General features: G+C 36.7%; 1 protein-coding gene across 2 annotated transcripts in view; it reads right to left on the bottom strand.

Annotated features, from left to right (window-relative positions):
- The window catches only part of LOC117334148 (ADAMTS-like protein 4), a 202,340-nt gene that overhangs the window by 67,526 nt on the left and 109,564 nt on the right, over positions 1 to 25,250 (bottom strand). For both annotated transcript variants that reach the window (XM_033893616.1, XM_033893617.1), the window contains 2 exons: positions 13,761 to 13,933; positions 3,209 to 3,806 (listed from right to left, as the gene is read on the bottom strand). In XM_033893616.1, the coding sequence (XP_033749507.1) occupies positions 3,209 to 3,806; positions 13,761 to 13,933 (771 nt within the window). The remainder of the gene's footprint in view (positions 1 to 3,208; positions 3,807 to 13,760; positions 13,934 to 25,250) is intronic.

Raw genomic sequence — 25,250 nt, 5'->3', positions numbered from 1 at the left:
CTGGTGTGAGATATCCCTGTCTTACCCTGGACAGGTGTCCACACTTTACCTGGTGTGAGATATCCTAGTCTTACCCTGGACAGGTGTCCACACTTTACCTGGTGTGAGATATCCTGTACTACCCTGACAGGTGTATCACACTTTACCTGGTGTGAGATATCTCTGTCTTACCCCGACAGGTGTATCTACACTTTACCTGGTGTTAACGTTAATCTCCAAATACCACAAACTTATTACCAGTCATATTATCAAATTTATAGCCAGTGTTTAAATCCAAATTTTAATTTTTTCTTTTTCTTTCTAACAAAATAAATATGGTTGCTCTTTAACTACAGGAAACAGACTGGCAGACCATTGAAAAGATTTAATGTCTTTTTCATTTTTCAATCAGTTTAATTTGTTCGAGAAAAAAATAAGATAATGTTAAAACTATTAAGTTGTACACAAGTATGAATATTAACACATTCCTGTTAAAATATGAAAGGAAATGGTTTGATAATTATCAGGCTGCAAGAAATGGAAATAAAAAATCTCTTCTTTCATGTTTCAACAAAACATTTTTTTATAATTCCAACATTTGGACTATAGGTGATAAATGGAAAACAAATGGAAAATGTTTCGAAATGTAGTGGACGGATTCCCTGTGAAACTGTATTTTAAAAACTTCAAATCTCCATTGTATGGTGGCTCGTTAGGGCCAAATAACAAATCTCGCATTCTGGTGTTTTCGACCTAAAACGCCAGAACGCGAGATTAGGCATTAACTGTCGCCTTTGCACTCTCACTCCCTTGCGTAAATATATATCTATTGTACTCTATATACCTATAAATCCTCGCACTCTCACTCCCTCGCGTAAATATACATCTATTGTACTCTATATCCCTATATATATGTTCCTACAGAAAATAGGCGGGGGAGTGAAAGTGCGAGGACGGCCGTTAAGGCCTAATTTTGCTAAGGTCGAAAACACAAAGACAAGGGAGCGAAATCGCGGTGGCAAGAGTGCGAGATTAAGCTCGCATTTTATCATTCTCGTGTTTTCGCTCCCTCACCGTCGCATTTTTGCATTCTCGCGTATTCGACCTAAGGTCGAGAGAGCGAGAATGTGAGATTTGATATTTGGCCCTAACGAGCCACCATACCATTGACATGCTTTTCCTTGTGTGTCCCATGTCATATGCCAGGTGTTTGCAAAGGACCCTCATCCTGGGCCCCAGAATGCAGGATATTTTTGTTCTAATATACTTAAGTTATTATATATTGCATAGTTTGGGGTTTCATAGATATATGTATCTACTTGATGCTTTGGTTTGGTTTGGTTTATTTTGGTTAACGTCCCATTAACAGCCAGGGTCATTTAAGGACATGCCAGGTTTGGAGGTGGAGGAAAGCCAGAGTACCCGGAGAAAAACCACCAGCCTATGGTCAGTACCTGGCAACTGCCCCACTAGATTTCGAACTTGCAACCCAGATGTGGAGGGCTAGTGATAAAGTGTCGGGACACCTTAACCACACGGCCGCCGCGGCCCCCTACTTGATGCTTTCCATACATTGCAGAATATTTTCTGTGATGCTCACTTGGATTATTTGAACATCACAGACTGTTTAACCTGAGGAGAACTATAACTGGTCATCAAAGTTCAAAGCTGGGTGGTCGGGTGACAGTGTGCCAGACCACATGGGTTTTCCAACTGAACTCCAGTTTCTTCCATCCGGGCCAACAACAGTGACCCTCCCCCCCAACTTGTACACTGATTTTTACACTAGGACAAGGGAACTTGTTTGAAAATACATATTTTTTTCTGTAAAAAAAAAGATGTTCCATGGTAAATGAACAATCTTTAAACAAAGCCTCTCTGGACCCCCACACTGATGATGGACATGAAATGACACTTGTGCTGGTTTAACAAACGACTGTACAAGTTTTCCTTTAGCTGCCACCTCACAACTAATGCTGGTCATAAACATTGACCAGGAAGTCTGTTGTCTTTGTGTAAAGTTTGTTAAAATACACCCTAAAGGTGATGATCCTTACAACTCAGGTCACAGAGGTAACACATGGTCAAAATCTGACCCTAAAGGTAATGATCCTTAAAACTCAGGTCATAGAGGTATTCAGGTAACACATGGTCAAACCTACACATCACTTAGTCACATGTGTCCGTAGCAACATTTGATGCATCACCGTGGCGACAGTTTGGTTGGTGGTCATGCTCAGACAGAAGCTTGCCCCTCCTTACTTTGAGGGATGGTTAGGGCACAGGAACTCTTGTCATTACATATTTGCTGCTCTGTTAGGTGGTAAATGATGTGTCACAGTTTGTGTACTATTACTGTTGTCATTTATGTACCTGTTGACATCATTAACATGGATACTTGGTCAAAAGACAAGGACCTGTATGATAGCAAGAAAGTTGGCTGGTGTAATAGAAAGGAGTTATAAATATATTGTCCATGCTGGGGTTCAAACTAGCAACCTCTCGCTCTCTAAATTTGACAATCGTGACCACTAAGCCCACCAGCCAGATCAGGGGATGTGTATTTATATATCTCCAGTTTGATACTGGAAAGATTTATGGAAAACCTGGAAAGACTGGAAAAGATCAGACAGCTCCATTATTTTTCTCTTCAAGTCAGAATTCTGTTTAAAATAATTATTTTTCTGACTACTGGTAACGGGCTTTGGAAATGTATTATAAACTGCTGCAAAATCAACTTTTGTCTAATTCTATTAAATAATGTTATCTAAGATGAAGGAAACAAATAATATGGACATGTTTTAATTTTAATATGCTGTCCTTGTTTGCTTGCTGGGTTTATTTTGTCCGGCCATAAGCAGGGGTCAATATCTCACATGGAATACCATGGACAATGTGTGTGATATCAGATGTGTTCAATGCTGTTGATATGTACAGTACGTATTTCTGTTGTTACCATCCTGACTTAGCTGGATTTGACCTAGATCTACATGATAGGTCATCGTCAATGAAGCAGAAGATGCTTTCCCTTTTGGACCACCTGGTCTTGTATTTTTTCCAAGGTCTCCATGTGAATCCAGACTTTTGATCATGTCTTACACTCATTTTGTCGATGTTGAGTTACAGTTTTAATGTCAACATTCACTGTTTTGAGACCAGCAGTGCTGGACACGTTATTGAACTCAATATCCTCTAATATCTAGTTAACACATACACCAAGTTGACTTACCTCTACCACACGGCTCAGTACAGTTAGTAAATCCGGCTATCCTCCAGTAGTAGTTCACACTGTCGGGAATGTTCTGGGCCGAAAGTTTGGGAACAACCTCATTACTGATGATGTCACCGACATAGGGCTGACCATTTCTGGGTGGGTAGTTGCTGGATTGCTGACCCACTCTCTGTGACAACTGCTGTCTGTAACTAGGGTCAAAGGGGTCAAACTGACCACTGGTCACTGGAGTCTGACGGTAATCTGGACCATATGGGTTAAACTGGTACGTAGACCTATCCCTGGTCTGAACTGGGTTATTTTCAATCCCACCATCTGTTTCACTCCTGGGATTCGTCCGTGGGTTCTTACCACTGTTTGTTTCCAGTGCAAGATTCTGATTTCGTGAATTGTCATGGTTTTCACGGTAAACAGGATTCTCTAGGACACGGATATTTCTATGGTTACCATGGTTACGATGGTTTCTCTGGTGCCCATTTTGGTGTGTTCGGTAACCTGTGCCCTTATTGTTGATGGATACAAGGTAGTTGTCCATCAGATGAGAAGGAATGGTAAACTGGTACTTAATTCCTGGGTTTCGTCGGTAATACAGGAGCTATAAAATAAAACAGCAAATCTCAATTAAAACAAGAAAATTCAAGAAATTTATATCTCCCACTTTACTTATTTATTGTAGATAAACATTTTTGAGGTTTGGAGTAAACACGTCATTATAGCTCGACAGAATGATAAATTAATTCTGTTGAGCCATAGTCTACTTGGAACTCAAAGAAAAAAAGTAAAGCATTTTAAAGAGGTTAGATGTTTTTTTTTTCTAACATGTATAATGGAATAAAGTCAAAACCCTTTCAAGATTTTGGCCCTTATAATACATTGAATACTGTTCCAAGTTTGAAGACTTTCGAAAAATATTTGGGAGAATTATTGAACAGCAAATGAAAACGTTTTTCGAATCAAAGTAAGAAAATTGTTACTAAGTTTGATGATAATCAGACAATATTTGTGGAAGTTATTGCATGGAAACAGCAGAAAAATGACTTTTTTTTTTGTTAATCAAGGGGCCATAACTCTGCCAAATAACGTCCAGCATACTGTATTTGACCTAATAAGGGCGCAGGGCGCGGGTAATTGACAGTGGGGGCGCCCTTATTAAGATTAGCTATTCTTAAGTTTTATGAAACAGACTATACCTTATAGCAGAATACCCAAGGCTGTGGAAACGGTAAAATATTCAGTCATAAAAATATTCCAGGTGAAGATATCTATTCATTATCATATATTAAGCTTAAACATCACTTGAATATTCCTGTAAACTTGTAAACCATGCCAGCTGTTCTTTAGATCAGAGAACGTGTATTCCACCATTTATGTTCAAATGGAACTCTTTTGTGTTCTGTTTATAGACACAGGTGATTTCCCAAATCACATCAGACATCGTTTTCTTAGACCAAATAATTGATTTACAATGTCTTTTACTAGCTTTCTGTTCTAAACAAAAGTTATTTATCAACAAGAATGAAGTCTTTTACTTTATCTTCAAATAAAGATGGTAAGTTATTATTTATATGTGTGTTTAGTTTCAGGTGCTCTTTGCACTGACATGTTATCTGTAGGAATAGACAAAATGTGGCGAAAACTTGTCTTCCAGTTACTTAATTTGCTGAAGAAAATTGAACACATAAAGTAGCAAAACATTTCACATGAATTATTACTTTTGAACACCATTTTGACCATAAGTCAAAGATTTATTTCCTTGAAAAAGGTAGGGGCGCCCTTATTAGGTCAAATACGGTAAGTGGTAATCGAACTTTGCCCTTAAGGTGCTTCAGTACACTTGTGCTGAGTAAGATTTGAGAAATAACAGTACGGTTTGTAATCAATGATGAACCCCTCCATAAATGTTTTGATGTTCATCGGTAAGTCTGTCTATAAGAATTAAGGTAAACTTGCTTTAGAGACAACCAGTCTAAAACAAGTTTAACGCACCTTAGAGACAACCTGTCTAAAACAAGCTAAACTTGCCATAGAGACAACCTGTCTATAACAAGCTAAACGCGCCATAGAGACAACCTGTCTATAGCAAGCTAAACTTGCCTTGGAGACAACCTCTCTATAACAAGCTAAACGCGCCATAGAGACAACCTGTCTATAACAAGCTAAACGCGCCATAGAGACAACCTGTCTATAGCAAGCTAAACTTGCCTTGGAGACAACCTCTCTATAACAAGCTAAACGCGCCTTAGAGACAACCTGTCTATAACAAGCTAAACGCGCCATAGAGACAACCTGTCTATAACAAGCTAAACGCGCCATAGAGACAACCTGTCTAAAGCAAGCTAAACGCGCCTTAGAGACAACCTGTCTATAGCAAGCTAAACTTGCCTTGGAGACAACCTCTCTATAACAAGCTAAACGCGCCATAGAGACAACCTGTCTATAACAAGCTAAACTTGCCTTAGAGACAACCTGTCTATAACAAGCTAAACGCGCCATAGAGACAACCTGTCTATAACAAGCTAAACTCGCCTTAGAGACAACCTGTCATTAACAAGCTAAACTTGCCTTAGAGACAACCTGTCTATAACAAGCTAAACGCGCCATAGAGACAACCTGTCTTTAGCAAGCTAAACTTGCCTTAGAGACAACCTGTCTATAACAAGCTAAACGCGCCATAGAGACAACCTGTCTATAACAAGCTAAACGCGCCATAGAGACAACCTGTCTATAGCAAGCTAAACGCGCCATAGAGACAACCTGTCTATAACAAGCTAAACACGCCTTAGAGACAACCTGTCTATAACAAGCTAAACGCGCCATAGAGACAACCTGTCTATAACAAGCTAAACTCATCTTAGAGACAACCTGTCTATAACAAGCTAAACGCGCCATAGAGACAACCTGTCTATAACAAGCTAAACTCATCTTAGAAACAACTTAAATTGTCTCAAGATACAGATAACTGCATGTTCTTTAACATTTTCCAACACTGCATTTTTTCTGGGATTGGATTTGCTTCATTGATACACTTTTTAAAACCCCCCAGTAACCTTTGTTATCCTATATGTATACTTTGTACTGTACGGCTTTAGAAAGAGGCAGGTTCCATAAAAATACCGCCTTTTACTTCCAGAGTAAATGATATGCTGATTATTTGCAGAGTTTAAGACTGCAAGAATGAAGTATTTTTTCTTTCTGTTTTATCTCCAGCCAACACCTGCAGTGTAAGATAATGAAGCTGGAAATTCTCTCAACAACCCAAACTTCATAACACTACAAACACTTCTAACAAAAAGTTTACAATCATTCCACAAGCTAACACTTAGCAATGCCCTGTCAAATCCATCTCATTCTATATTTAAACTCATAATTTGCGTCAAATTAAAATTTTAACGAGTGAAAAAATAGTCTCATTAGTATCCTACTGTTATTTTACCTGTCACTTGCGCTACCTGTCAATCACTGTGTAATAGTATGTGATGTATGTATAAAGTGCGTAAGGTCTGCAACTGATCAACCTTTAACAGTTTTTGTCAGTCCAGGTTTAACATCTAGTTTTCCTTCATTATTTTGATATTTATTTTGATCGTGGGGTCAACACAGAAATGTGATCATTAGAATGTGATTATAGTTAAATTTAGACAGTGTTGTTACCCTTCACAACACCCTTCCTCTTTATTATCTCATTGGCAATGAACCAAAAACTACCAAAAGAGACAGTGCAGTAGATCTAGGTCTGATATGTGGGAATCTAAATGTAAACGGTTATCGGTGCTCTACAACTTTTTGGTATATAACTTCCTGGTCACAAGTGTTCTGTCTGAAAAACACAACTTCCTGTATGGTCACAAGTGTTCTGTCTGAAATACACAGCTTCCTGTATGTTCATAAGTGTTCTACCTTAAATATATACAACTTCCTGTATTGTCATAAGTGTTCTGTCTGAAATATACAACTTCCTGTATGGTCACAAGTGTTCTACCTTAAGTGTTCTGTCTGAAAAACATAATTTGCTGTATGGTCGCAAGTGTTCTACCTTAAAAATATATCTTCCTGTATGGTTTAACAACTTGCTGTATGATCACTATGCAGTATTCATGCAGTGTTCTATCAATGTAATATTTTCAATTTTTATCAAACCTGATTTGACCAAGGACTGCAGAATGACAAAGGCCATAACGCATTATTGGCGTGAAGTTTCATTCTGGTTTCTGACTATGACATATAGCATTGGTGTGAAGTTTCATTCTGGTTTCTGACTATGACATATAGCATTGGTGTGAAGTTTCATTCTGGTTTCTGACTATGATGAGTTTTAAAGGCCAGTGACACTAAGAAATTATTTTGCCAGATTTGACATTTGACCTTGAATTGTGACCTTGACCTTGGCTTGATGAACGTATGATTCTTTCAGGTATTTAATAAGTTAAGTCTAAGACAATGTGTTATTTGGCCTACTTTTACATTCGACTTAATTCCATCAATGACTTTGCCCTTTGTGGCAAGCCACACAACATTAACTTTAAATCCATGTGTGTATGCAGTGTAACTTAACTAAAGTATCTGTGGCCATGATGAAGAAATTCAGGATTGGATAAGATGAAGAACACCACAAGACACACCAAAGGCTCGATCCCTTTATATCTGGATGTATAAATACATATAATCAAAAATCCCAAATATAACAATGACTTAATAAATTTGTCTTGATGGATACCACAGCAATTTCTTTTTAATTAAATAGCAATATGTGGTTTTTAAATGCTGATAGTATGTGGTTTGTAAATGGTGACAATATTTTTCAGTGGTGCAGACAGACAGGAGAAACCAATATGTATATAACTGTAGCACTATCCCCACCTGCCCAGGCAGTACTGGCTGATTGTGTGTTGTTGATATGACAACAGGTAGTGGGGAGGTGATAAACCACATGATGGCAGGCAATGAGGGATGTAGTACAGAACAAGGGTTAACTAATCATGTTTACTTTTCATTTCTCTGTCTAGATGTGAGGAGATGCCACCATTAAGAGACTGTGGCAGATTGAACAGACGTCTGTATCTATCTATACTCATCAAAGTAACAATATCATAGTCCACAACACACAAATACAAGGGAGTTAATTTCATCACAAAAAACATTAAACCCAAATGACAAGTAGATGCCCTGATTATGGACCCACAAACTAACAACATGGTCGGTAAATATTTACATAGTAGTTCATATGTTCTGGCTGCTTCTCATCAATAATTAATATTTAATATTGGATTTTTGATTGTTTGTCTTTCTTATCGGATGGACAAATTAGCAACAAAAAAAGCAAGTACATGTCCCCTACTGGGGCCCCTAATGAAAATAGTAACAATGACCTTAATCTTGATCCGAAATTCCTATAACTTGAAGTCAAGTTTGATCAAAATCACCCGAGGAATGAAGCTGCTAGAGTGCTGACATTACCTACATGACAGAAACCTATAGCACATCCCCCTCCACTCCCCCCACTCTCAACCCTCAACCTTATTAGGGAAATAAGATGTGAATATGCACACGGGAGGGGCTGTGAAAACCACAATGACTCTAAACTCCACAATCACATATCAATAGCTACAGTGTCTACAACTTATGTTAAGTGGCTAAGTATTGCCACACTTCGATTCACTATCAACAGAGACCAATCGTAACAAAGAACCATTAACACATGCTGTTTAATCCCTGTAACACATTAAACTACCAAACACTAAATCATATACAAACTAAAAGATAAATGAATAAAACATAAAGAGAAGTGTAGATCCATCTTACTTTTTCTAGTTTTTTTTCTACAATATCATGACTAATTAGAAGCTGAAGCTGTTACAGAATGGATTTGACCTTTTATCAACTACCCCAAGGGCAATATATAGGACTTCATTGCAGATCATTAAAACATATTAAGAACAGACATTTTAATAATTTCCATTTTCAAAACCTAATACACTATTATGAAAAGTGTATCTTAAGCTATATCAATTCACAAAATGTATTAAAGTCAATTAGTTTTGACATCAACCTAAAACGATCCATTCAAGGTCAGCTGCTATAAGGCTCCAATTGAATGGTTAGGCAAGACCAAAAATTTTAACCTTTATGTTTCTGCTTAATCAGTATAGAAAACTATGTTACAAAATAAATCTGTTCTTCTACATATCTTGAGAGCAAAACTAAAAACTATTTTTTTTTGTCTGAATTTGAGAGACTTTGATAGTGATCCTGGACATATAACGCTAGAATGTTCATGACACCGGCCACACGAGGCCTTGTCTACTGGCTAAGGAGCTTGAGTACATTGTCGCTGATAATGCAATACAAATCGTCAATCTAAGCCTATTGGCACGTTTCTAGAAATCTTTATACAGACTCTGTACCAAAAACTGAGGGCAAGGGTTGAATGGTCAAGTGAAATTAAGTGGCTCTTTATGAATAACATCCTTCTCAGGTTACAAACACTTCAAACTAATTTTATCAAATCCACAGCATCTTTTTAAATAATCTCCAAAATCGTAATAGCCACCAGGATGTGACACGAATTCCATAATCTCTAAAAGGAGCCAGTAAAATAACCTTGATTTTGTATACTTAAGTACTAGACTGCCAAGAACTGACACAAATATTCCAAACAAACCAAGAGATTTTATATTCCACTTCTTCAAATAGCAATATCTGTATATGAATTGTCCAATTCCCATGGTAACTTTTAACAAGGATTAGTTTGATGCCTAAATGATTCTACAATAAAGAAAAACAAGAGGCCCATGGGCCTTAACGGTCACCTGATTTTTGAAATATTTCAGTAAATTTGAATGAAAGAATGAATTTCAAAACAAATAAAACAAATGATAGTCAAAAATGTGATTTCCCTATGACTATAGTAAAGTTTATCCCCTCCCATGGGGCAAACGCGAGACCCCAGGGCTAGGAAATTCACAATTATGGTAAAACACCTTAAGACCCTTCGATCTGTGAAGAGTATTTAATTCTACCTTATTCGGGCTGTAAGAAGAAGATTTTTAAAATTTCTGTTAATTTGACCCTTTTTGGCCCCGCCCATCAGCCCCTGGGGGTCAGTCAGGGCCAACGTGTACATACCATCAAACTGTCATCCCAAGCTGATATGTTAACGAAGTTAGAATGAATTCCAATAAAAATTCAACAAGTAATGGTCAAAAATGTGATTTCCCTATAAACACTATAGTAAAGTTAGAATAAATTCCAATACAAATCCAACAAATAATAGTCAAAAATGTGATTTCCCTATATAAACTATAGTAAAGTTTACCCCCTCCCCAGGGGCAAACGTGAGACCCCAGAGTCATGAAATTCACAATTTTGGTAAAGCACCTTAAGACCCTTCCATCTATGAAGAGTATTTGATTCTACCATATCTGAGAGTAGAGAAGAAGATTTTTGAAATTTTTGTCAATTTGACCCTTTTTGGCCCCGCCCACCAGCCCCTGGGGGTCAAATAGGGCCAACATGTACATACCATCAAAGTGTCATCCCATGCTGATAATTTGATACAAGTTAGAATGAATTCCAATACAAATCCAACAAATAATAGTCAAAAATGTGATTTCCCTATATAAACTATAGTAAAGTTTACCCCCTCCCCAGGGGCAAACATGAGACCCCAGGGTCATGAAATTCACAATTTTGGTAAAGCACCTTAAGACCCTTCCATCTATGAAGAGTATTTGATTCTACCATATCTGAGAGTAGAGAAGAAGATTTTGAAGTTTTAGTCAATTTGACCTTTTTTGGCCCCGCCCCGCAGGCCCCTGGGGGGTGGGGACCATATAATTCACAATTTTGGTTCACCCTCAGCCATGGAAGCTTCCTGTAAAATTTCATTGAATTTAGTTCAGCGGTGTTTTAATAAAACATAACACATAACATCTACACTCAAAGTCAGTTTGGGGTTGGGGGTGTGGTTGGGGTTGGGGTTGGGGTTGGAGTTGGGGGTGTGGTTGGGGTTGGGGTTGGGGTTGGGGTTGGGGGTGTGGTTGGGGTTGGGGTTGGGGTTGGGGTTGGGGTTGGGGGTGGGGTTGGGGTTGGGGTTGGGGTTGGGGGTGGGGTTGGGGGAATCTTTATCACAACATAAGGATGGATATCTCATGTCTGTATTTCTTATAAACAGCAATGACATGGCCTCATATTGCTGGATGAATAAGGAGGTGTCTTCAATACTAAAACAAATACTACACAACACAATAACATAGCGGAATCATTTGTCATCAAAACCATTTATGTAATGCTATTGTTTTGCTTCAATATGGAAAATTTAAGGCTTAGAAATTTCATGCAGCCAAAAATAGCAAATTAAAAAAATCGGTGAGACTCTGAAATAGTTAGGGTTGACTGATACTCGTTAATTGGTTCAAAGACAAATCAGACAAGTCCAACTCAATACTGCAAAGTCCCTCAATGATCAAAGCTTGCTATAAATACAGGTAACAATTGACATCATGCAATGATGGGTGTGACCTTGAGTTGACCTTGAATGCTTTTTCCGGATTCCAGTTTAATGATTTACCCCTAAGGACATCAAATAATGGACATAATTTGTAGTCATGGTGACATCTGATTAAGAAGCCTGACCACCTCATTAAACACCCACTTTGGTCAGCCCAACGGTCAAGCTAGGCATCCATAGGGACATCCTATAACAATGCAGGCCAAATTGTCCATTTCCCTTACTTTAGTATTTGCTGAAAGTTTTGTTTCATATTGGTCTGAATGAAGCTAATTTGTGACCTTCCAATAGATGTGATTTACCTTGAATCAGCTGTTAATGGTCACAATGGTAATTAGCTCCAGTTATAACGGACTAGACAGAACAGTCGATCATTATGAAACCTTACAATTAGAACATTGTCACAATCCAACATTAATGATTACCACATGTTGTTATGTCATTCCAAACCAATGATTTACATATATAATGAGAGAAAAAGAAACATATTTAGAAATTGCCAAGTTTACAGGAAATAAAAAGATATTAGAATGTAAATTTTATCCATGTACATTTAGTCACCTTTCAGATTGACCTGTGACCTCTCCCTAATAAACCATTTATGGGATGAGTTGGACAGAATGATAACTGTAGGTTACAGAACCGTCCAATCAATGTCATTCAGTTGATGATGGTGCTGGATGAGGAATAGAACCGTATACCAATATGGAGGGTCAATACCATAATCAACTCACATGCACGATATTGGTAGGCCCAGAATTCTATTCATTCTGAGAGGGGTATTTACCCTTGGAGCAACCTGAAATTTTACGAGGGTACATGGATGAAATTTACAGATCTTACAAATTTGTTTATTTCCTGTAGTAAACCTGGCAGTATATTATTACATTTCTTGTTCCTTTCAATAAAGTTACCTTTGACTAACATCTGAATTTGTATATATAATGAGATCAGATGGGCATCACTCTACTGTGTCCATTTACAGAAACTTAATGTCATATACTTGTGTCCAACAGTAATGGCCCAGCCATCTTAGCTGTGAATTGGATGCTATGACCTTGAACTTAACCTCTTATGACCTTGACAAAACTATATCATGCCTGATATCTTATAAATCAGTAAAGTGTCTTTAACTTTTAACTTACTCTATTTGATCAAATCTTAAATGTGTACAATGTTTTATTCCATGTCATCATTTCCATTTCTGTTAACATGATACAAGTCCAAATCTTATTAATTAGCATTTAGTTCTTCAAATTGTGTCCTGATCAATTTTTGTAACATGGACAAATCTTGTTCAACAACATATGAAGTCACTTGTCATCTACCATAAAACAAACTTTACCAAATCAAACTATAATACCATGTCTTTTATTGGGATTTGACCTTAAAAGTCAGAATTGAGGGATCTAAATGAGGCCTCGGATGACATTTGACCTTGTTTCAAGGACACATGTATGTGATGTTTAGTATGGATGTGACTAAGATGATCAGGTAGCACAGTGAATAGTACGATTGACACATGACCAGTGTTCCCTGATGAAGGGTATGGGGGTCACCTGTCCAAGAGGTAATATCATTTCTCCTGGTTCCATGCTTTCCTCCCACACAATTAACATCTGTGAGTGTGATTCTATACCATCTGGGCCAAATGAGGCATCTAAACTATAAGTTGATTCTCTTTAACTATGACCTGAAGTTTACATCACCTTATCATCAATGTACTATCAACAGAATAATGACAAGTAAATTGCAAAATGTTCCAGGCAATCAACCTCTTTATCAAGAAACAAATAAACTATACAAAAAAATCTGTAACAAATACAGTTCCTTATCTATGAATATAGTAAAATATTAAAGGTATTTGGCTGATAATCAATTTGGCCTATTGGACGCCAAGGGCCCTTTATTGCCAGTCAAAAACCATCTTTAATAGGAGGTGTTCAGATGGATAGTAATAAAATTAACAATTTGAAACTTGAAGCAATATGTTGTATAGATACTTACCTGGCCGCCCTGTACTGTAATAACACAGTAACTTACCTGTACATCTACCGACTCTTCAGTCGGACCTGGAGCACTGATACACTGGCCTGGACATCCTCGACCTTCGTAAGCACTGTAGGTGAAGGTCGTACCAGCAGCCTCATATTCCCCTGGGGTGCTGAGTCGCATTCCTCCATTGATAAGGTTTCTACCTTTGGTTATTTGTAGAGCTGAGAGAGAAAACAAAGACCAAGATTAGATCATTAAGATTAAACACTAACCAGTAAGATGACAAATGCTTTGATTTTTAATGAGATATTGTACCAGAGAGATCTATATCAATTAATGCTACAGCATGTAATTGCAATTTTCTGAGTTGGGTAAAATCAGTATAACAAGAGGCCCATGGGCCTTAACTAAAGGTCATATGAGTTTTACTTTATTTTAGTATATTTGACCCCTGTGACCTTGAATAAAGGTTAAGGTCATTCATTTGAACAATCCTTATAGCACTTTAACCAAAAATGCTACAAACCCAATATCAGGTCTCTGGGCCTTCTGGTTATCAAGAAGAAGCTGTTTAAAGATTTTAGCATGTTTGACCCCTGTGACCTTGAATGAAGGTCAAGATCATCCATTTGAAATAAACTTGGTAGCCCTTCATCCCAGCTTGCTTCGGACCCAAAATTGTAAAATGTTTACGACGCCGGGCAAAAGGCGATCACAATAGGTCAACTGAGACTTCGTCTCAGGTGAGCTAAAATCACCACTTTCCTCCATCAATTCATTACACTGATACCTGACTTAAAGACCACCTCTAACTAACAAATACCTGTTTATAAAAACCACCTCTATCAAACAAAAACCTGTTTATAAAAACCATCTCCAACAAATACCTGTTTATAAAGACTAGCTCTATCTAACAAATACTTGTCTATAAAAACCACCTCTAACAAATACTTGTCTATAAAGACCATCTCCAACAAATACCTCTTTATTAAGACTAGCTCTAACAAATACCTGATTAAAAAAAGGACACCTCTTACAAATACCTGTCTATAAAGACCACTTTAAAAAATTCCTGTTTAAATAGGCAACTTCTTTTTATATCTACCTTAAAACAGTTCATGGTAGTTAAACTTTAAAGGACTGACAGTAACCTTCTTATAGAATCCACTTTTTCTGCTCCCTTGACTGACCATACTACACAGGTTTGACAGTAAACTTAAATACACAGTCTCCTCTTAACATTCTAAGATATCAATATAACTCCTATACTTCTCACAAGTATCATGAGCCTAGGCTTCATGATTCTTGAGAAGTTCGAGCTTTAAGACAAAAGATTTGTTGAACTCCGATATGGATAAACTCTTACCTTAAACTGCAGATATACATATACCATGAAGCGTGACAACCGTAAAATATGTTTACATAACAAAATTTTACAACTTCTGCACCATAAGCAGATACATGGCTCAATTAATCCTCATGGTCCGTTTCAACATTTTTCATGAATATTTATTTAATGTGTAACTGCCTATTAGCAGAACTTCATTGAGCGTGACAATTTCATTCATATTTTTTTTACAACATTATGGGGGAAAAAAATCTGCAAGTTGTTAAAATCAACGAATCTACCTGTTAAATATTTTCACCGTTCATGTTCAGGAAGGAATTTAATATACTAAAGTATGTGAGTCTACACACTAGAATTACTGAGGCAAGTTATTATATAATGATATTACTGTGTGGTATAAATCACAATGCACTAATCGGTGAGGAGACCCAGTAGATTAGTCTATCAGACTTTAATGTTAACCACAGAAGGAGCATTAACACTAAGCAGTAGAGGTTATCAGATGGGTTGTCACCGAACCCCACTAAATAGCTGTTTAACAGTACACATGAACCATATAGTAGAAGTCTTGTGTATATCACTTCTCAAATTATATACAATTAGCACTATCAAAAAACTCCTACAAGACCACAGGAATTAATACCCAATAAACATATTTAGTTATAAATTACATAAAATAATATTTTGATCAATTTCATGGAAAACGTTTGTGACAACGATAGTTAAAATAAAAGTTACACAGTCGTTTCACAACTCATGACCATTAGCTTTGAAATTATGATCCTGAGTACATGTATAAGGACATATCGCATGTCCACTTTCTCTGACCAAAATGAAAGTGGTCTGACTTGTACACAACTTCATATTGAATAGCATATTACTGAATATGAAAGTGTTTTGACTCATTATGGAATATGAAAGTGTTTTGACTCATTATGGAATATGAAAGTGGTTTGACTTTTACACCACCTGGCCACTAGTATTCAGCCCAGTCCAGTTCCACTACATTCCTCCCTCCTTTATCAAAGTCTTCAACCCTAGAGACATACACCAGAACCTATACCGCTTCTGAGAGTTTTTAATTGGGGAACAAATTTTTGATAATGTAACAGAAGGAAAAATGCAATGACCAGACAGGGACTCGAACCCGAACCTCCGAACTCTAGATGGCCGCTCTTACTATTTGAGCTACCTTGCCACTGGGGTTCAGCCCTGCAGTCCAGTTCTGCTATATACATATGGTATATATATTTATATTTCCACTTAAAATGATTCTTGTATTCACTCAGGAAACCTGATACAAGAAACATGTATTTCAGCAACAAATACAACCAAATAATGAGATGCTGTTTGAAATTGATGGAACGTAAAAAAAGATTTTATTTGAATATAAAATTTTACATATTTTAATATTCATTTTCCTGAATGCATAGATATGGGGCTGTTTTACATTAACTTTGATGAAAATTTGACTAGTCCATATATCAGAGTATTAAAGGGAGGGGTAGTATAGACTGGTGGCAGTGTGGGCCCTATCTCATGAAGGCGTTTCTAGATTACATGGTCCTTGTAACACTCCCTATCTAAACCTATAGCACTATATCAACTTTCTCAACTGGTGCTAAAGTGTAAATAAATTTGATTAGTTGAATATTTATCTGGGTCGTTTGATAAGTGGAGGGGGTGGCAGGTAACCTATCAACATTCAGCATCTACTTCTTGTCATGGTGAAAAACTTGCAGCCCTAATTTATCTAACGACTTCAATATTACTGATACGTGGGACTTGTAATGAGAGGCCTCAAAGTATTAGCCAAATAGTTTACTTGTAAAGGTAATTTATATACTGTCCTCAGATAGAAATGTTCAGGTCTGTTTCCACCGTCTTAACTGATAAACTCAATCGACTTGGAAATAAGTAAACAGATATATTGCTTGGTTTGAATTTCAAATCAAAATCTAAATCTAATCTTGCATGCCTCTAGTGTAAATTATATATATATCTGTTACAAGTTCCCAGCATGCCATTGTCAACCTCATTTGTTGACTGGTTGACCTAATTTAATTTTGTAAATTTTTATTACTGATGTCAGGCTGACCTGTAATGAATCTATCTTTATTTTGAATAGCCGATGAGGTCAGGAAAGACCAAAAATAGGACAAGGTTATTTTCTTTCCTCCACAAATAAATAGCACATTAATTCTCAAATGACTCCCTCCATTACTGAAAAAAATTAATTTAGGAATTGGTGGAGGGTTAGTATTTTTGAACTATATATACATTGGTTACTGTTTTAAAATTGGAAGATTTTGCAAAATTTAAGAAAGAATATGTGGACTAGGGCTTATTATTTGTGGACTAGGGCTTATTATTATTTGTGGACTAGGGCTTATTATTATTTATGGACTAGGGCTTATTATTTATGGACTAGGGCTTATTACTTATGGACTAGGGCTTATTATTTATGGACTAGGATTTATTATTTATGAACTATGGCTTATTATTTATGGACTAGGGCTTAATTATTATTTGTGGACTAGGGCTTATTATTTATGGACTAGGGCTTAATTATTATTTATGGACTAGGGTTTATTATTTATGGACTAGGGCTTATTATTTATGGACTAGGATTTATTATTTATGGACTAGGGTTTATTATTTGTGGACTATGGCTTATTATTTATGGACTAGGGCTTAATTATTATTTATGGACTAGGGCTTATTATTTATGGACCAGGGCTTATTATTTGTGGACTATGGCTTATTATTTATGGACTAGGGCTTAATTATTAATTATGGACTAGGGCTTATTACTTATGGACTAGGGCTTATTATTTATGGACTAGGGCTTATTATTTATGGACTAGGGCTTATTATTTATGGACTAGGGCTTAATTATTATTTATGGACTAGGGCTTATTATTTATGGACTAGGGCTTATTATTTGTGGACTAGGGTTTATCATTTATGGACTAGGGTTTATTATTTATGGACTAGGGCTTATTATTTATGGACTAGGGCTTAATTATTATTTATGGACTAGGGTTTATTATTTATGGACTAGGGCTTATTATTTATGGACTAGGGCTTATTATTTATGGACTAGGGTTTATTATTTATGGACTAGGGCTTAATTATTATTTGTGGACTAGGGCTTATTATTTGTGGACTAGGGCTTATTATTTATGGACTAGGGTTTATTAGTTATGGACTAGGGCTAATTATTGATGGACTAGGGCTTATTATTTATGGACTAGGTCTGATTATTTGTGGACTAGGGCTTATTATTTGTGGATAAGGGCTTATTATTTATGGACTAGGGCTTAATTATTATTTATGGACTAGGGTTTATTATTCATGGACTAGGGCTTAATTATTATTTGTGGACTAGGGCTTATTATTTGTGGACTAGGGCTTACTATTTATGGACTAGGGCTTATTATTTGTGGATTAGGACCATTATTTATGGACTAGGGCTTAATTATTATTGATGGACTAGGGCTTAATTATTATTTATGGACTAGGGCTTATTATTTGTGGACTAGGGCTTATTATTTGTGGACTAGGGTTTATTATTTATGGACTAGGGCTTAATTATTATTGATGGACTAGGGCTTAATTATTATTGATGGACTAGGGCTTAATTATTATTTATGGACTAGGGCTTATTATTTATGGACTAGGGCTTATTATTGATGGACTAGGTCTGATTATTATTTATGGACTAGGGCTTATTATTTATGGACTAGGTCTGATTATTTGTGGACTAGGGCTTATTATTTATGGACTAGGGCTTAATTATTATTTATGGACTAGGGCTTATTATTTATGGACTAGGGTTTATTATTTATGGACTAGGGCTTATTTATTATTTATGGACTAGGGTTTATTACTTATAGACTAGGGCTTATTATTGATGGACTAGGGCTTAATTATTATTTATGGACTAGGGCTTATTATTTATGGACTAGGATTTATTATTTATGGACTTGGGCTTATTATTTGTGGACTAGGGCTTATTATTTGTGGACTAGGGATTATTATTTGTGGATAAATACTGTATAATGATACCACATGAAAATTTTGTTTATTTCTAAAACTATTTTGATAAAAGCCAGAGAAATCTCCTGTACAGGGCTATTATAGACATAATTAGATACACTGCTCTTGATTGTCCGACCTGAACAGTATATAATGTATCACAACAGCTTGATGGATATCCTTAAACTTCAGGCCTGTACTTCTATCTCCTCTGTAATGTTTAATTAATTCTTAGTTAAAATTCACTTTAAAAGATAAATATGCACAACAATAAAATGTCCTTGTATACATGGACAAACACAGACACCCCCAGGGAAGATTAATGTTATAGTAAGTATACACCACATATCAAATAATATTTATCAAAATTTTCCATAAAATTATGTTCATTTGTCAATTTTTTGGAATTTCCATGGGAGGAATTGCACATGTTTAAAGCTTGAAGCCTAAGAAAAGAAAACTCCAATGAGTGTAAAAGACTGATTATTTCTTATTTTTATCATGTCTGTATTTTTGGTGTTTCTTTGACACAATCAAATTTTAGTGCAAATGCAAATTAAAAGAGATTACATAGTGCTATGATGCATGTGAAGTTTTACTGATAGTCCATGACTAAATTCAGGGATGGAAAGTATGCATATGACATATATGTGCCGCTTTTTTCTAAAGCAACACATGTTCACTATATATATATACACGGGAATAAACTATCACAGGAATGCTTTATTTTAACATATCAAGGATTACCAAACCCTATAATTAACTCTGTGGGTCATCACATTTCAATCAAACATTTAATCAAAGTTAAAAGGGAGTAGATTTATGGTGCGACTGTTATATAGGACTAATGAGCATTTTATACTGATTTCAACAGATAAAGGTGGGCCTATTGCAAGGTATAGATGGGCTTATAACCAGATATGGGCGGGCCTATAACCAGACATAGGTGGGCATATTGCAAGGTATAGATGGGCTTATAACCAGATATGGGTGGGTCTATAACCAGACATGGGTGGGCCTATAACCAGATATGGGTGGGCCTATAACAAGACATGGGTGGGCCTATAACCAGACATGGGTGGGCCTATAACCAGACATGGGTGGGCCTATAACCAGACATGGGTGGGCCTATTATCAAATATGGATGGGCCTATCACCAGACATGGGTGGGCCTATAACCAGACATGGGTGGGCCTATAACCAGACATGGGTGGGCCTATTATCAAATATGGATGGGCCTATCACCAGACATGGGTGGGCCTATTGCAAGGTATAGATGGGCCTATTACTAGGTTTGGGTGGGCCTTTAATCAGATATGGGTGAGTTTATCATTAGTTACGGGTGGGCCAATTACTAAGTATGGATGGGCCTATTACAATATATGGGTAGGTCTATTACTAGGTATGGGTGGGCCTATTACCTGGTATGGGTGTGCCTATTACTAGGTATGGGTGTGCCTATTACCAGGTATGAGTAGGCCTATTACCAGATATGGGTGGGCCTATTACTAGGTATGGGTGGGCCTATGACCAGATATGGGTGGGCCTATTACCAGATATGGGTGTGGCTATTACCAGGTATGGGTGGGCTTATTACCAGATATGGGTGTGGCTATTACCAGGTATGGGTGTGCCTATTACCAGGTATGGGTGGGCCTATTACCAGGTATTGGTGGGCTTATTACCAGATATGGGTGGGCCTATAACCAATATGGGTGTGCCTATTACCAGGTATTGGTGGGCCTTTTATCAGATATGGGTATGCCTATTATCAGATATGGAAGGGCCTATTATCAGATATGGGTATGCCTATTATTATCAGATGTGGGTGTGCCTATTACCAGATATGGGTGGGCCTATTATCAAATATGGGTGGGCCTATTACTATGTATGCATGGGTGGGCTTATAACTAGGTATAACTCATATGTATTTAAGCTTTATCATCACCTGATCTACATTTACACTTATATTTCAGTTTCCCTTTCAACCTTAAAATGACCTTGAACATTTAGACAATTCCCATGTGCCCCCAAGCAAACAAAAAAAATAAAAGGTATGGCACTGTAAATAAAATAGGTGGTCAAATTTGTATCTGATAAAGGAGATATTTTATTGAAAGATCTACTACTGCTTTTGAAATCTCATAGGAGGACAAAATTATAATACTGCCAATTTCAGGGCGAATACACATCACCGGGCCAGTAAAGTATGAAGATGATTGTAGTGGAGCGATTCAGGTGTGGTGACGGTCAGTAATTCGGGTAAATGCCTAACCTGTAATCCTGTCTATCCCAGAGATCAAACACCAAAGTCGAACAAATGATTCAATTCCATCTATGATTCATTTATCTAAACTTTTTGTATTTTATGATCCATGTGGAAAAGTTGCCTTAATATTAGCTTGCTGTTTTCATAGGTCACACAAGCTGGCCTAATTTTACGGAGCAGAAAAATGGCCTTTTAATGATAGTATGTAGGAGGGTCCTTCAAATCTCATCCATCATATAGATATCAAAAGTAATGATACACATCATTTTACTTACTGTAACCCTCGACCAGGGTTTTGCCCTATGGCCAATATGGTGTGATGGCCATGTTTACTTTGATTAATGACATATATAATACGGATATAAGTTTTTAGCAACTAGATATTTTCAAGTTATAAACTGACTAAAAAGATGTTAAAATATTCTTGAATAATTTGAACAAAATAAAAAAAAATTCTTTTTTATTTCCTGTTGCAGTATAATTAATCTCCAACTACTGCATTGTAAAGACTCAATTGTCTTTTTCCTTGGTTCAAATATTTATAATTTTACCAAATAAAGGAAGCAGGAGGATGTTAAATGGACCATGTTAGATTTTCTATCATAAATCATTACTTTCATTAAACCGATCTTCTATACCCTTGTCAAAAGCAATAATAGGAATCCTTTAAATATCTATAAGAATAACTGTTGTGACGAGATCATTGCTGTCATGACGAGATTGAGATAACTCGTAGCAAGATTAAGTCCAGGCATTCGTTCTACACTGAAATGTTCAAGCTCACTTTTTTTTCAATGGTGAGCCATTCAGACATTTTCAATGTTTTTCAAATCTCTAAGATTTTCAATGTTTTTCAAATCTCTAAGATTTTCAATGTTTTTCAAGTCTCTAACATCTTCAATGTTTTTCAAATCTCTAACAATTTCAATGTTGTTCAAGTCTCTAACATTTTCCAAGTCTCAAAAATGTTCAGACAATATTGCTAAACCATATCGGTTCTGGACATGTATCCTGTTTAAACTTAAAAGCTCTGTGAACCAGTAAAGATGTTTTTACAAAATGCTGCCAGTTTAGCCTTCAAGTAAAATTTGTTGTTACCATGTTGAAGAATGAGCCTATACATATTGGAGATAAGATTTTCAGTAATCTGAACCTAATTAACACCTAATTTTCAGACATTTTGTTGACAAGCTCTGTTCAGATATTTTCACAATGCTGATGAGTTTGGAGATCCAGGATTATGTGGAAGGACCCAGACATTTCAAATTGGCTTATCAAGGACAGATTTGTCTCACTCAGACAACAGATAAACAGCCATCTAAATACACACCTGTCTTGTCCTATACCAACCCTGTCAAGTACACAAGTAAACCTTTACGCCATACTTAACCTGCTCCACCCATGTTTTCCAGCCTAATAGGACAATAATAAAGTGTGCCCCTCCCCTCCTACAGGTGCCCCTCACATCTTCTATAACCTCAGTTGATCTCAAAACACAGGCAATAGACAATAATTACCTCCATCCCAAAATAATCACAACTGTAGCATGCTAATTAGATTTTTACCTGTACATGAATGGTGCCTACCTGTACATTAAATAAATTGTCTAACCAGAATTAGCTAATACATTGACACGGGTCAGAACAGTTCTGATGTCTTGGCCCTTATTATTGTGTATATATGTATTTTGACCGTTAACATTCAAATCCAAAATGCACACCCGGATTCCAAGATAATTAAGGACCTCTCAATTCTACGATACAAATTCAATGACATACAGGCCTTTTCTAAGACACTTTTCAAGATGACCTGTCCACCAATTCTAAAACACAGATTAAGTGACCTACAAATTCTTTTACAATAACTAACAAGAGGCCTAATGGGCCTTAACGGTCATCTGACTACCTTGAGTACATCATACTACTATAGCAAGTAATTAAAGGGGCATTTCTTGGTTCGAGATTAGAGAGATGCAACAAGAGGCCAAATGGGCCTGAATTGCTCACATGGCTCTACAGCAACTTTTAAGTATATCTAGGTCATTTCTGCAAATACTTTGTTGATTACCACTTTATTCAAATATCATAGTAGGCTAGGTTTATTCATGTCAATAAATTTTCTATTCCTTCATTCCAGCATAATTTTGGCCTAATATCACATAACATAGTCTCTTGCTATCAAAAAATCATTGTTTAAAGATTTAAGCCTATTTTACCCCTGTGATCTTTAATGTAGGTCAAGGTCATTCATTCGAACAAACTTGTTACCTCTTCACCCAAGCATGCTACAGGCCTAATATCAACTCCCAGGGCCTATTGGTTATTGAGAAGAAGTCGTTTGGAGATTTTAGCCTATTTGATCCATGTGACCTTGAAAGTATGTCAAGGTCATCCATTTAAACAAAGTTAACAGCCCTTCACCCCAGCATGCTACAGACCTAATATCAACTCCCTGGCACTCATGGTTATGGAGAAGAAGTTGTTTGAAGATTTTAGCCTATCTGACCCATGTGACCTTGAAAGAAGGTCAAGGTCATCCATTCAAACAAACTTGGTAGCCCTTCATCCGGCATGCTAAAGACCCAATATCAAGTCCCTGGTACTTTTGGTTAATGAGAAGACGTCGTTTAAACATTTCAGCCTATTCAACCCCTGTGACCTTGAATGTAGGTCAAGGTAATCCATTTGAACAAATTTCCTAGCTCTTCACCCCAGCATGCTACAGGCCTAATATCATCTCCCTGGCGCTCTTAGTTATTGAGAAGAAGTCATTTAAACATCTCAGCCTATTTGACCCCTGTGACCTTGAATGTAAGTCAAGGTCATTCATTTGAACAAACTTGGTAGCCCTTCACCCCAGCATGCTACAGGACCAATATCAAGTCCCTGGGCCTCTTGGTCATTGAGAAGAAGTTGTTTAAAGATTTTAGCCTATATGACCCATGTGACCTTGAATGAAGGTTAAGGTCATTCATTTGAACAAACTTAGTAGCCCTTCACCCAAGCATGCTACAGGACTAATATCAATTCCCTGGGCCTCTTGGTTATTGAGAAGAAGTTGTTTGAAGATTTTAGCCTATTTGACCCCTGTGACCTTGAAAGTAGCTACATGCAAAATATCAGTACCCTCATCCTTTTGGTTATCAAGAAGAAGTCGTTGAATTAAAAGTTTACGGACGGTGCATGGCTGAAGGTCGACGGCAGACAACGACGTACGATGCATGATGAATTTTTTTAATGCACTTTAAGTTTGAATGCACTAAAGATCTGCTAATTCTGATTACACAAATTGTAAGACTATCTTTATAATTTATAATGTCAAGACAAAATGTTTACCAGTTAGAACATACATTTGACCTTGACCTTTGAGTGGATAACCTTGACCTTTATTCAGTTCGGCCAAGCTTGGCTGAGCAATCAGTTGATTTGTTGTTTGAATATTATTCTCCTCTACACAAATATTTTACCAGGTAATTGGGACCATCCATCTCATCATGGCACCAGCCAATTAAAGATTTTGATTGTGATCTGATGGCAAAATGAAGTGTGAAGTGTGCATGTCAAGTGTAAATGGATAAGTGGAACAGTGTCACCAATTCAGGACATAAAATTGACAAAAACATACATTTAGAGCTTCAAGATTACTGAACTACAACCCCACCATATTCTATAGAAATGACCAGGCAGGTTTTACTGTATGCATATGACGGCTATATATTTTTTCAGACCTGACATATTATATTTTTTCAGACCTGACATTTTATAAGATAGGTGAGGAACGAAACTTTGTGGAATTGCCTACATTTGTTAAACCCACTAGGCTCTTTATGAAGTGTCTATATGAACCACAATACAAAATTAATTGTTGCTTGAGAGGAAAA

The sequence above is a fragment of the Pecten maximus genome, chromosome 9 (genome assembly GCF_902652985.1).
Source record: "Pecten maximus chromosome 9, xPecMax1.1, whole genome shotgun sequence".
Classification (NCBI taxonomy): domain Eukaryota; kingdom Metazoa; phylum Mollusca; class Bivalvia; order Pectinida; family Pectinidae; genus Pecten; species Pecten maximus.
The sequence above is the reverse complement of the archived record's forward strand: the minus strand, read 5'-3'. Positions and strand labels throughout refer to the sequence as shown.